Source organism: Crassostrea angulata, chromosome 4 (genome assembly GCF_025612915.1).
Source record: "Crassostrea angulata isolate pt1a10 chromosome 4, ASM2561291v2, whole genome shotgun sequence".
NCBI classification, from domain to species: domain Eukaryota; kingdom Metazoa; phylum Mollusca; class Bivalvia; order Ostreida; family Ostreidae; genus Magallana; species Magallana angulata.
Window position 1 is genome coordinate 11,370,911 of NC_069114.1, and position 11,960 is coordinate 11,382,870.

General features: G+C 33.3%; 1 protein-coding gene across 1 annotated transcript in view; it reads right to left on the reverse strand.

Annotated features, from left to right (window-relative positions):
* LOC128179445 (26S proteasome non-ATPase regulatory subunit 1-like) overlaps positions 1-11,960 on the reverse strand; it is a 109,086-nt gene that overhangs the window by 17,011 nt on the left and 80,115 nt on the right. The window contains exon 22 of the mRNA XM_052846874.1: positions 4,546-4,660. Within this exon, the coding sequence (XP_052702834.1) occupies positions 4,546-4,660 (115 nt within the window). The remainder of the gene's footprint in view (positions 1-4,545; positions 4,661-11,960) is intronic.

Sequence of the window (11,960 nt, forward strand, 5' to 3'; positions counted from 1 at the left end):
TATCAGATTAATGTTTACATGGAAGCAACACAACTTGCTTTCTCATCTTGTAAACTTGAAGCACATGTTACAATACACCAAACACCCATTGTAGGTAAGAAAAGGTTCAATGTCTGAACTCCTAGATTATGGTTTTTGTTCTCACATTTTTTATTTTTTCTGAAGAAGACTATTTAAAACATGGAGTCAGTTGGCAGAGAAAAAAATTCCCAATCCATACAATACCCAAAGAAGAATGAATTCCAAACAGTCACTGTAAGATTCAACAATATTTCTCTGATTCTCAAAAAGAAATTTGTTGTTGTAGTTGAATAATACAGTGGAATCCGCTGAAATACTGATCAAATAGTAGCAGCATTCTTGGCATCAATGCATGCATACTTTTCCTATGTGTGGGTAAGTCTACATATTCTTTTAATCTATATTGATCAAGGAACAACAATAAAATAATAGCTAACAAATGAAGATTAAGGTCAAGGATACCTCAGTGCTACAAGATAATGACCTTGACCTTTTGCAATATCATAGGGAATAAATGTTCTTCGATCCACATTGATATGTGTCAAATTCTGTAATAAACATGTAATTGTTTTCATTATACTGCCTTTATCCTTAAAATGAGTTATTGGTATATATATTGATAAAACAAAAGATGTTTGTGAAACACTTAAATATGTCCCCCTCCTTGAAGACCTCTGCAAAGAAACGAATGGCAACTGCAAAAATTAGAATTTTTTTGAGTCCAAGGGGTATAACTCTGTAAAGAATTGCTCGATCGTATCCAACATCAAAATTGGCTTAGATGTTATCATGATAAATCTGTATACCAAATTTCATTTCAATAGTATTATGTGTGACCTCTGCGAAAAAATGAACGGAAACTGTTGGTGGACTGACCAACAGACAAACAGACAGCAGCAAAGCTATACACGCCTTCCCTTCTTCAACAAGATTTTGAAATCTTAATATAGTTTGAACCAAAAACAACAGATTTTATTCTTTGCAAATTGACATATGAATAACAAATAAATTTAGATATAATAGGCAAAACATCTTTCTAAAAATTAATAATAACTAAAAAGCCCATCCATAATGTTCCTCTGAGATAGTCAGTTGTGTTGAGAAAACAGCATTCTACCAGTGGTAATTGCCTAAATTTAACTCTCACTCCATACATCAATAACGAAAATAAAGACGCATTAACTGTAAACATTCTTATTAAAAATACATTTCGACTGGAATAGGCTTATCACTGTAATACTGCTTCTAACTGGCTCCTGGGGTTTGGTCAATCACGATTGACTTCAGTTTTAATGGGACCACAGAGGAGCAGACTGTTCAAAAGAATCTTAATTGGCTTTTGTTTGTGTGGACCCTTAAAACCGTTAGATTTGATTGATCCATTTTGAAGGAAGCCAATCCAAAAAAATACACTACAGATACACAATTTTGTTGTTGTTTTTGTAGTTTTAAAGTTTTCGATATTATTAATTTCCAATATGCTTGTCACAGGCTCACTACATTTAAATTACCACCTTGAAACTCAGTATTTTATCCCACTTTCGCAATTATTAATAGTTGTGAGACTATCAGACCACGAATCTTGGACAGCGATTATTAATTCATTTAGAAAATTATTGTTTGGAGACGGTAAATTGAACAAGTGGGTGTGATGTTTTGTCAACAGTTGCTGATGCCTTATTAAATGATCACAGAACAGTAAAAAAAAAAAATAATTCTACAACACTGCATTGAATTTGAGACACTAGATTCTTCTTTGCAATTATTTTGTGATGTTACATCAATTTCTTTAAAATGTTGGGGGAATCTCAGATAAAAGATCTCTCTAAACTTAATGTACAAATACTTTGAAGAATCATATCAGTTACAGTTTACTAATTTAAAAGAAATGACAGTTCTTTTAAACAATCAGAATAATATAATCTACAATTTCTTCAATACTTATGAAACATCTGTTGGATTTTGTGGACTTAAATTGTTGATTTGATCTAAGAAATTATATGTTCCTTGAAGTGCAATATCTGAGAAACATATTGTATTGATAATATAAGATCATACTGTCAATACTTGGGCTTTCTTGTTCCATTAAATCAAAGAAATGTGATGCTAACAAATATTATCAAAACCCCAGTTTACAGTTTTACTTCAGAGGTTCTCGGTTCTCCAATTAAACATATTCAAATACTTTTGAGATTCTTGTTTCTGCATTTTACAGTATATATACTTTTGAGGTTCTTATAAGTTTCTACATTCTACAGCATTATATACTTTTGAGGTTTTGGCTTGTTTCTACATTTTACAGTATATACTTTTGAGGTTCTTGGCTTTCCAGTTTACAGTATATACCGGTACTTTAAAGTTGGAAGTTTTTTTGCTTTCCAGTTCATGGAATATACTTTTGAGGTTATTGGTTTTCCAGTTTACAGTATATATTTTTGAGGTTCTTTACTGATCCCCCAGTTTACAGTATCTACTTTTGAAGTTCTTTATTAGTTCCCCAGTTTACACACAAAAGTATTACTTTCCCAGCTTAACGTTTTACAGGATATACCTTTGAGGTTCTTGGTTTCAATTTACAGTACATGTATATACATTTGAAGTGCATAGTTCTGCACATTTATTGTTAATTGGATTGTCATTAATCTAGGACGAGACTTGCCCAATATCTGATTAACCTGCAAGTAGGCAGTAATTGCGGGGTACCGATTGCCGGGGACTAATGGCATAATGTCTGCCCCGGTCTCTTCCTGTGGAATCATTGCATGATGAAGATACTCTACCAGACCACTACTAATTGAATGGTTCTTTCAAGTTCCATAAAAATTATAAACGAACTAAAAAAAAATTGTACCATTACTGAACATCACTGATTTTTTTTTTCCCGATTTTTTTTTCCGAAAAAAAACCCCAAAACAAAACAAGCACTATTTCTCTTAAACTGTTGCCATTTATAAATCATTCTCTTTAATATCTTACCACATTAATTTCACTTAACTAATTTTAAATGGAGTATCCCTGTTAATTAGTCTCTGTGTGATCATCTATTGAATCTGTGGTCCATGGGCCACAATATTCTACTCTTGACAGGACTATAAAACTGAATTTGTGAACTTTATAGGCACACACCTGGTAAATTAATGACTTCAGAACATCTGTATCTTTGGACTTACCTGTTAAACTGCCCTACATATTTGAACAAAATTTAATTTTGAAGCCAACAATTATGTGAGTAAAGCATTTTCTGCTCCATACAAAGGCAGTTTTGTTTCTTACATGAGATAGCTCCATAATGTCATACAATTTACATGAATTATATCTTATGCCAAGTCACGTTTCGCTCCATGTGATATGATGTAATATTGAATTAATCTTAACCAAAAAAAAAAATTCATGTGAATATTATGTGAGAAGAAATCTCAAGTGAAATGTCATGTAAATGCTCGTTTCACATGATGCATGACATTTTCACATGAAATTCACTATAGTGGAACAACCAGATGTGTAAATGTGAAAGTATCTTCACATTATCAGGTGATTAACACCATGCAGCTAACTGTTATTTCATACTGCCGTAATGTTCTTATCAGGCAAGATAATATTATACCAAGATGATTAAATGGCCACTCAAAGAAACTTAAACTTGACCTGGATGTGCAGTTTTTACATTTATTGACTGCCATTAATGTACTCTTCCATCAGCCATTGTTTTTAACTATTAGTACAGATTTCTGTACTTTAGCTGAAGCCAATAAAGTATTTGAACACCATGCTAAAACAATAGCTCTAATGAATAATTCTTCTGATTAACTGACTATAACACTGACTTATTGATTGACACATAGCTACAGTACATGTACTACAATTTATATACAAACATTGTAAAAACTTAAACTATGTCTGACTCAATGAAGTACTAGCAAAGCTGTGTAGTATGTTTGCTCACATTAATAATTCTATATGATTAACGGAATTATACTATGGGCTCTTTCATTGACATTTCTATAGTGCATGAGAAATTTACAAACATGATATATTTTATGTGTACCCAAAAAAGTACAACCACATAGAAAAACAGATCAGATCTTAAATAATGAATAATTCTTTAATGATTAACAGATCATACCATGGGCTCATTGAATTGGAAAATTTGTACTACAATATGGACTTACACTTAATCAATTTAACCAAAGTAATCCAAAACACTTAAAGGTCAGTACCGTACAAACAAAATTATAACCATTTCACTTTTTTGAACTAGTCACTCTTTGTTGTTTTTTTTTCACCATTTCTGTATCACTGTTTTTGACCTTTTCTGTCTTGTTTATTTCAGATTGCAACCTTTTCCATTTTGTTTTGTTAAATCATCATTTCTGTCTTGCTATATTGTTTTAACCTTTTCTGTATCGTTTATTTCAGATTGCAACCTTTTCCATCTTGTTTTGTTAAATCATCATTTCTGTCTTGCTATATTGTTTTAACCTTTTCAACCTTGTTTTGTTAATGACCTTTTCTGTTTGGTACTACCTTGAGTCCGGTCCCTGCACAGGCGATTCCCAGGGCCATGGCTGCCCCGAATCTGACGTGGGGGTTGTAGCTCTCAGACAGAAGGGAGACAACTTGTGGGCATTGTTCTGGCGTTCTGTAAGAAATGGAAAACATTAAATAATATAAATACCTAGTACCAAAAAATTCACAACATTAAGAAATGAAAAATCAACCTCTTCTTAGGTGCCTATCATAATTTGTTAACTCAAAATCTTATGGTCATTATGTATAATGTATTTCTATTCAAAACAATATGGTTTTAAAATAACATCATGCAAGCACAATCTGAACAAAAATTGTTTACAGTGACTTTAATAATCAAAACTGTAAACAATTAAAAAATTAAAGCCCAATCTTCCAGTCAACCATGACCAGCTATTAATGCATCAGCCACCTCCTTATACATTCTCCCGATTACAAGGATTCCCATTACATTATCACAGTTTACAATGATCCCCATTACTTTATTTCCATTACAAGGATCCCCATTACATTATCCTAATTTACATGAATCCCCAATACACTATTCCCATTACCAGGATCCCCATTATATTATCCTAATTTACAAGGATCCCCATTACATTATTCCCATTACCAGGATCCCCATTACATTATTCTAATTTACAAGGATCCCAATTACATTATTCCCATTACCAGGATCCCCATTACATTATCCTAATTACAAGGATCCCCATTACATTATCCAAATTACAAGGATCCCCATTACATTATCCTAATTACAAGGATCCTGGCATTACAATATTACATTTTAGATCCCCATTGTAAGCCTGAATCATTGTAAACAGCTTGTGCGCATTGTGCTGTTTAATATGCTTTCTCATGTAGAACTCCTTGAAATCAAACCTCATATACAAAAGGCTATTGCTCTCTCTTGATGTGTTTGTGTGGAGTTTTACATAATTTGACAATAATCTGTTTACTTTACTACCAACCTCACAGACCACAATCCATTTAATTCAGCCACTGTAGCCATGAATAGTCTCAAATGGCATAACGTTGGGGCATTGATTTCTTTTTCTACCGACAAATTAAGCAGATTAAATACTCACAACTGAGTTAAAAACCTCTGAACATGGATGTTGGCCCCCAGACTGACAATAGAACGGACACTACACATTATGCAATCAGTGACCTTGAGAAAATGAGCATTTCTCTGTTCAAAAACTGTTTGTGTGATGTCAACAAATTTCTGCAATCCCAGCTTTATGATGTGATACTGGGGGTCATTGGTTATGAATCAGCTTCATTTTGAAGTCTATCGGACCCCTAGAGCTATTAATAATGCCGGGCAAACTTCCCGCTTTACCACTAATACGATATCAACAAAACAAAACTGGCAAACAATCTACAGGAATTGGTCTCAAAGAGAGTTCAATAGTCTTGTTTTCAAATGAATGACACTGAAACCAAGCAAATATTGCTTTTTATTATAGTAGGATCCTCTAATACCATTTGTTTTCTTTCTATTATAAGACACATGTACTAATCATGACTTCCAAAACAAACAAAGATGCTGCAACCTCTGGCAAAAAGGCAGCTTAAAACAAGAGATGCTTGGTTTCCAGGGGATTGAAACAAGCACAGGGGGAGAATAATACAGCTCAAGGGTAGCACAGGCCTGGTAATACATGTACATACACTGTACACTGAATTATTTGTCCCTGTTTTATTTTTGCCCCTTTCTCTCTCATTGTCTCTGAGCAAATTTTAGGACTAGTTGAAGTAAAAACAAATTTTTAATAAATAGCTTTGTTAATTTGAATTAGAAAGAATTTCAATTTCTAACTGTATCTTGCCAAATTCACGTCTGGGTGAAACTGTTTGGAAGTGACTAGAAGGGGAAAAAAAGTATCAAAAATAACCCTGTAAACAGTACTAAATAATACAGTGTAACTAAACTCTGATACCCTTGGTTTGCTTTCCTGACAATTTTTAATTTTGGACATTTATTTCCAAAAATTGTTGATTAAAATCATAAAATACACTCTCTTTTCAAGACAAAAAAAAATCATTCAGAAAAATTGGTATTGGAACTTGATATTTGGATCATCCTGGCTTGGTAATACATGTATACTGTATACAGTACATCCTGGCTTGGTAATACATGTACACTGTATACAGTACATCCTGGCTTGGTAATACATGTACACTGTATACAGTACATCCTGGCTTGGTAATACATGTACACTGTATACAGTACATCCTGGCTTGGTAATACATGTACACTGTATACAGTACATCCTGGCTTGGTAATACATGTATACTGTATACAGTACATCCTGGCTTGGTAATACATGTATACAGTACATCCTGGCTTGGTAATTCATGTATACAGTACATCCTGGCTTGGTAATACATGTATACTGTACACAGTACATCCTGGCTTGGTAATACATGTATACTGTATACAGTACATCCTGGCTTGGTAATACATGTACACTGTATATAGTACATCCTGGCTTGGTAATACATGTACACTGTATACAGTACATCCTGGCTTGGTAATACATGTATACTGTATACAGTACATCCTGATTGGTAATACATGTACACTGTATACAGTACATCCTGGCTTGGTAATACATGTACACTGTATACAGTACATCCTGGCTTGGTAATACATGTACACTGTATACAGTACATCCTGGCTTGGTAATACATGTACACTGTATACAGTACATCCTGGCTTGGTAATACATGTACACTGTATACAGTACTTCCTGGCTTGGTAATACATGTATACAGTACATCCTGGCTTGGTAATACATGTACACTGTATACAGTACATCCTGGCTTGGTAATACATGTATACTGTACACAGTACATCCTGGCTTGGTAATACATGTATACTGTACACAGTACATCCTGGCTTGGTAATACATGTATACTGTATACAGTACATCCTGGCTTGGTAATACATGTACACTGTATACAGTACATCCTGGCTTGGTAATACATGTACACTGTATACAGTACATCCTGGCTTTCTGGAGAAATTTAGGCTCTTTGAAGATGTTTCACAGAGGGTCAAATAAGGTCAGTCAATGAGAGACAATGGTTGGTTGTACATGTAAATAATTGTACGGTCATGGATTGAGTTAGTAGGCCTAAAATCTCAGCCAACCTGGCAGTCGCTAACCCAACTCCATGTCTGCTAGTCGATAACTCCATGTCCGAGACATCTGCTCTCCTTATTGCAGACACTCCTGGGCTGGTACATTGTTAATGCTGCATGCAGACATTGATATGGTTGTATTGAACATGAACTTAGATTACAGGCCAGCATTGTATGTAACCACTAATGTGTGTTTTGTACCAGTATATAATACACTTCTTCTAATTGTATTGATTCAGTGGTTGTCTCAGCTTATTTAATACAAGTGAGAGCATTTTACTAAGGCCAAACAGACTTTCTTTTTTGGGAATATAAAGTAACTGATTTGCAAAGAAATCGAATAAGCTTAACATTAAAAAGTGCATGCAGGCATAATGTCTCCATAAGCTTTTAAAATTTGTGTCCCAATATGACTCTCTGATAGGAAAATCTGGAGATTACCTAATTCTTGTTGTTTTTTTTTTTTTTTGCTTTGTTCCATAATATATACATAATTTGATTTTTGAAAGTGTGACATTTCAGTCATGGGGGAAAACAAATAATGTTTTGGAAGGGACCATGGGGGAGTTAAAGTGTAAATAGAAGAGAAGCAAGAGGGAACCACTGGAATTCATGACATATTAATTTAATCCGTTATACATGTAATATGAATCGACCAAATAAAAGAAAAAAAACAACTGAAATGTAGATATTTTATCATTATCTTCATTTGTAGTTTTGATAAGATAGAATTTTTCCAGCTGATTTCTATAGACCACTCCCTGCTGGCTGCAATGATCACAGCACTTTTAATACCCGGTAGCTTTCAAAGTGAAATCTTGATAAGCCATTGGTGTTAAATTTTAAAAGAAATCAAATTTCTATAATTACAATCTAACTTATAAGATTTACTTACAGTGCTAATAAAAATCTCTTGCATAAAAACTTTTTCATGACTAGCTTTAGCATTAAACAATTTACAAGCAAGATTTAAAAAGGGTAAAAAATAAACCCCAAAAATATGAATTACGTTTAGATTTAGAATTCAATTAATTCTACTTTTAAACTCCCGCTCTCTTTGATGTTGGCAATGATAAAAATTATGACATGTACTGCAAATGATTTCCACACCTTCTTCGTGTTCAGATATCTGCGCCGTCTCGGAGGGATTTATATTTTACGTCATGCTTATCAAACCAGTGACATTTTGTTTTATGTGTTTTGATCCACATGCACTGATGGAAAGAAACATTTTTGCATGTCTGTAATTAAGAAACATTGTATCATAAATACTTGAATGTTCCTTAATCAGTAGTTTGCAGAATGAACAGTTCTTTGCAGAACACGAAGCTGGAAGTTTACAGATATTGTCTGAAAAGGAGCGCTAATTGACTATTTCATGTTATTGAGTGGTAAAAACATTTGACTGCATGGTAAGGTGGTATACATTAGCCTGATCAGGTGGTATTATTACATACATTTGTTGTTAAAGTGGTCTTTACATAAGATTGGTTAGGTGTTTTTTGTTTGGTGGTTATGTATTATGATAGAGATGAGGTGGCATACATTATGGACAAATCTTATCTATACAAGGAGAAAAGTGGTTAATATGCCTTAAAGATAGAGACTTAAAATGGTTATTACAAAATAAGTGGTATTAAATATTTCTTAGTTTTATACTTCGTCTCATATTTAAGAACATTGAGGTAACTTAACTATAAATTAATGAAGATAATATTCGTGTTCTCTTTCTCTTTATTTCTCAATATAACCTTAGTAAATAGCTTAATGCAGTAATATCTCTTCAAACACTTTGTTGAAATAGAGAATTAAGTTCAAAAGCCAATCAACTTGTCAGTCTTAGATGGGGAGCTAATTGAATGATGACCTTGCTATTTAGTTTTTCCTTTTAATTGATAATTGTGATTTCCCCTCTTTTTATCGTCAATCCATGTCTCATAAACCCTCCACATGCTGCATAACACCGTCACATTACAAAAAACGCTCAGGTAACCCCGGCAACCTCTGACGTCCGTTTCACTTCCCATTCTGTTGCAACACAAACATTGACGAAAGAAACATGATTCTAAGATCACATTGTATTGCACAATCTTATGGTTTTATTGGACACCAGTATTACGAAAGTTTCACATCTCTCTGTTAGCAAAACACCAATTGACAATATATAGTTTTCTTAGGGTTTGAACTTTAAAATGATGAGGTAATATTAGAACAGGGTTTTAATAATTCTTTTAAAAAATAATTTTTTGTTGACAGCAATCCTTGCAAAGACTGCAAAATGGTTAACATTTTAGCTTACTGTGGGGAATCATTCAATTCATTGGGGCCAATTTTCATGGATTGTGGGTTTTTTGCTTCTTTGTGGGGATGTAATTTTGTGGATGCATCAGTTTTTAGTTTCAGTGAGAAAACTTAATCTTTCAAAATTGTTTTTCATTAATGATGTAAAGTCATGGGGGAGTGCTAACCACGAATACCACAAAAATTGAGCCACTATGAATTCAAATGATTCCACAGTACAAGAAGCAACCTAATATTGCAAGTAATATTCATTTTATGATATTTTCCCCAATGATATTAATAATGTGTAAATTGACTCAATAACATACCAATTAAACAATTAGTCCCCTGTACAATTTCTAACAGACATCAACACGAAATGAAGAATAATTAAAGGTTAGCCCAAATGAAGCGAAAGGAGGCTGAAAAATATTTACGACCATTAATTTATCAATGATCTATTCCCGTCTTTTCCTGCAGTGTCACCACACCTGACGTCAATTTCTTTCTGTGATTCATGGCTCTATAATTAGTAATGGGCTAGGGCCCAGTCCTTTGTTTTTACAAATTGAAACTTTGCATGTTTTGTCAATACCACCAAAGCGTTTATATTGAAAGGAGTCAATTTAGAAAAGCATGTGGAGATTGCTAACTTGTTGTTAGTGCATTTAATTATAGCTGATCGGTGTGCATGCTAACATTACATTTTGGGTTGTGGATTAACAATGAAAAATGTTTGCAATTTTGAGATTCCAAAAGAGATATTTCCCTGGAGTCAGCAATTTCAATGGATGAAAGTGAGACTATAACAACACAAAGGTGTGGACACTTGGTGGAGCCCGTTCCTTTTGATAACTTTTGAGAGCCATATTACTTGAATTTATTTCATGTTATGAAAGTATCAATCAAAATTTGGTGATGAAAAATATCATTTTTTTAAGACTGAAAACAAAATTTTCTAAATTTATATAAATATTAATACAGATACCATAGTTACTATTACACAGACTTAAAAAAAAACGATATATTTTACATTGTAATTACTGTCTCTTTTCTTTGGATGTCGTGTCTTTTATTACTAATATCCCCTCTTTTTTTAAACTAACAGTGGATCTCAAGGTCCAGATGACCTCCATAAATAATTGCTCTTTGTGACCCTCGGTTGCATTTTAGAAAAAGATCTTACAACAAAGTCATATATATTGTTTGTCTCATGGAAGGCTATTTTATGAACAGAATTTCTATAAAACTGTTAATTTTTTTTTATTTCTGTGCCTATATTTTACAACCATTAAATTGAAACATTGAATAGTTTGTGATAAATAAGCATTCATTTATTTGATCAAAAGTTCTTTCGTAAAATGCATGGTAAAATGCATGGTACCCCGATTCTCAAGGTCACACGAATAGTCCTCTAACAATGGTGAAGACTGCACTTCTATATTGCAAAAGTCCTTTGCTACAAGCAGGTGTCAAGATTCAAACAAATATTAAATCAAACAGGCTCTTTCATAACTTTAGGATGTTAAGACATCCAATGCCTTTTCTTCATATAAAGATTCTTATACACCCTCTTTTTATGTTTTTGTTCTAAAAGACTGAAGTTCAAATACTGTCAGGAAATATCATGCCAATATGTGCAGTAAACAGGAGACATTGGACAAAATTATCTAAACTTCAATCAATCTCATCAGGCAAGAGGGAGAATAAGAAGGGAATTAATAACAACTGTTTAGCTACTCCCAAAAATTCTCTGACAGAAACTAACAAACCAGCTGGGGCAAAACTTGGTATTTTTTATGTTTGCATATGCCACTTGATAGCTATAAACTATTGACATATCACCCGAAGACATAATTATTAGGCTAGTAATATACACAACAAATTATAATCAATAAACATTGAGAGAGAGAGAGAGAGAGAGAGAGAGAGAGAGAGAGAGAGAGACTGCACTGACAACTGTTGTATATTCAGCCTA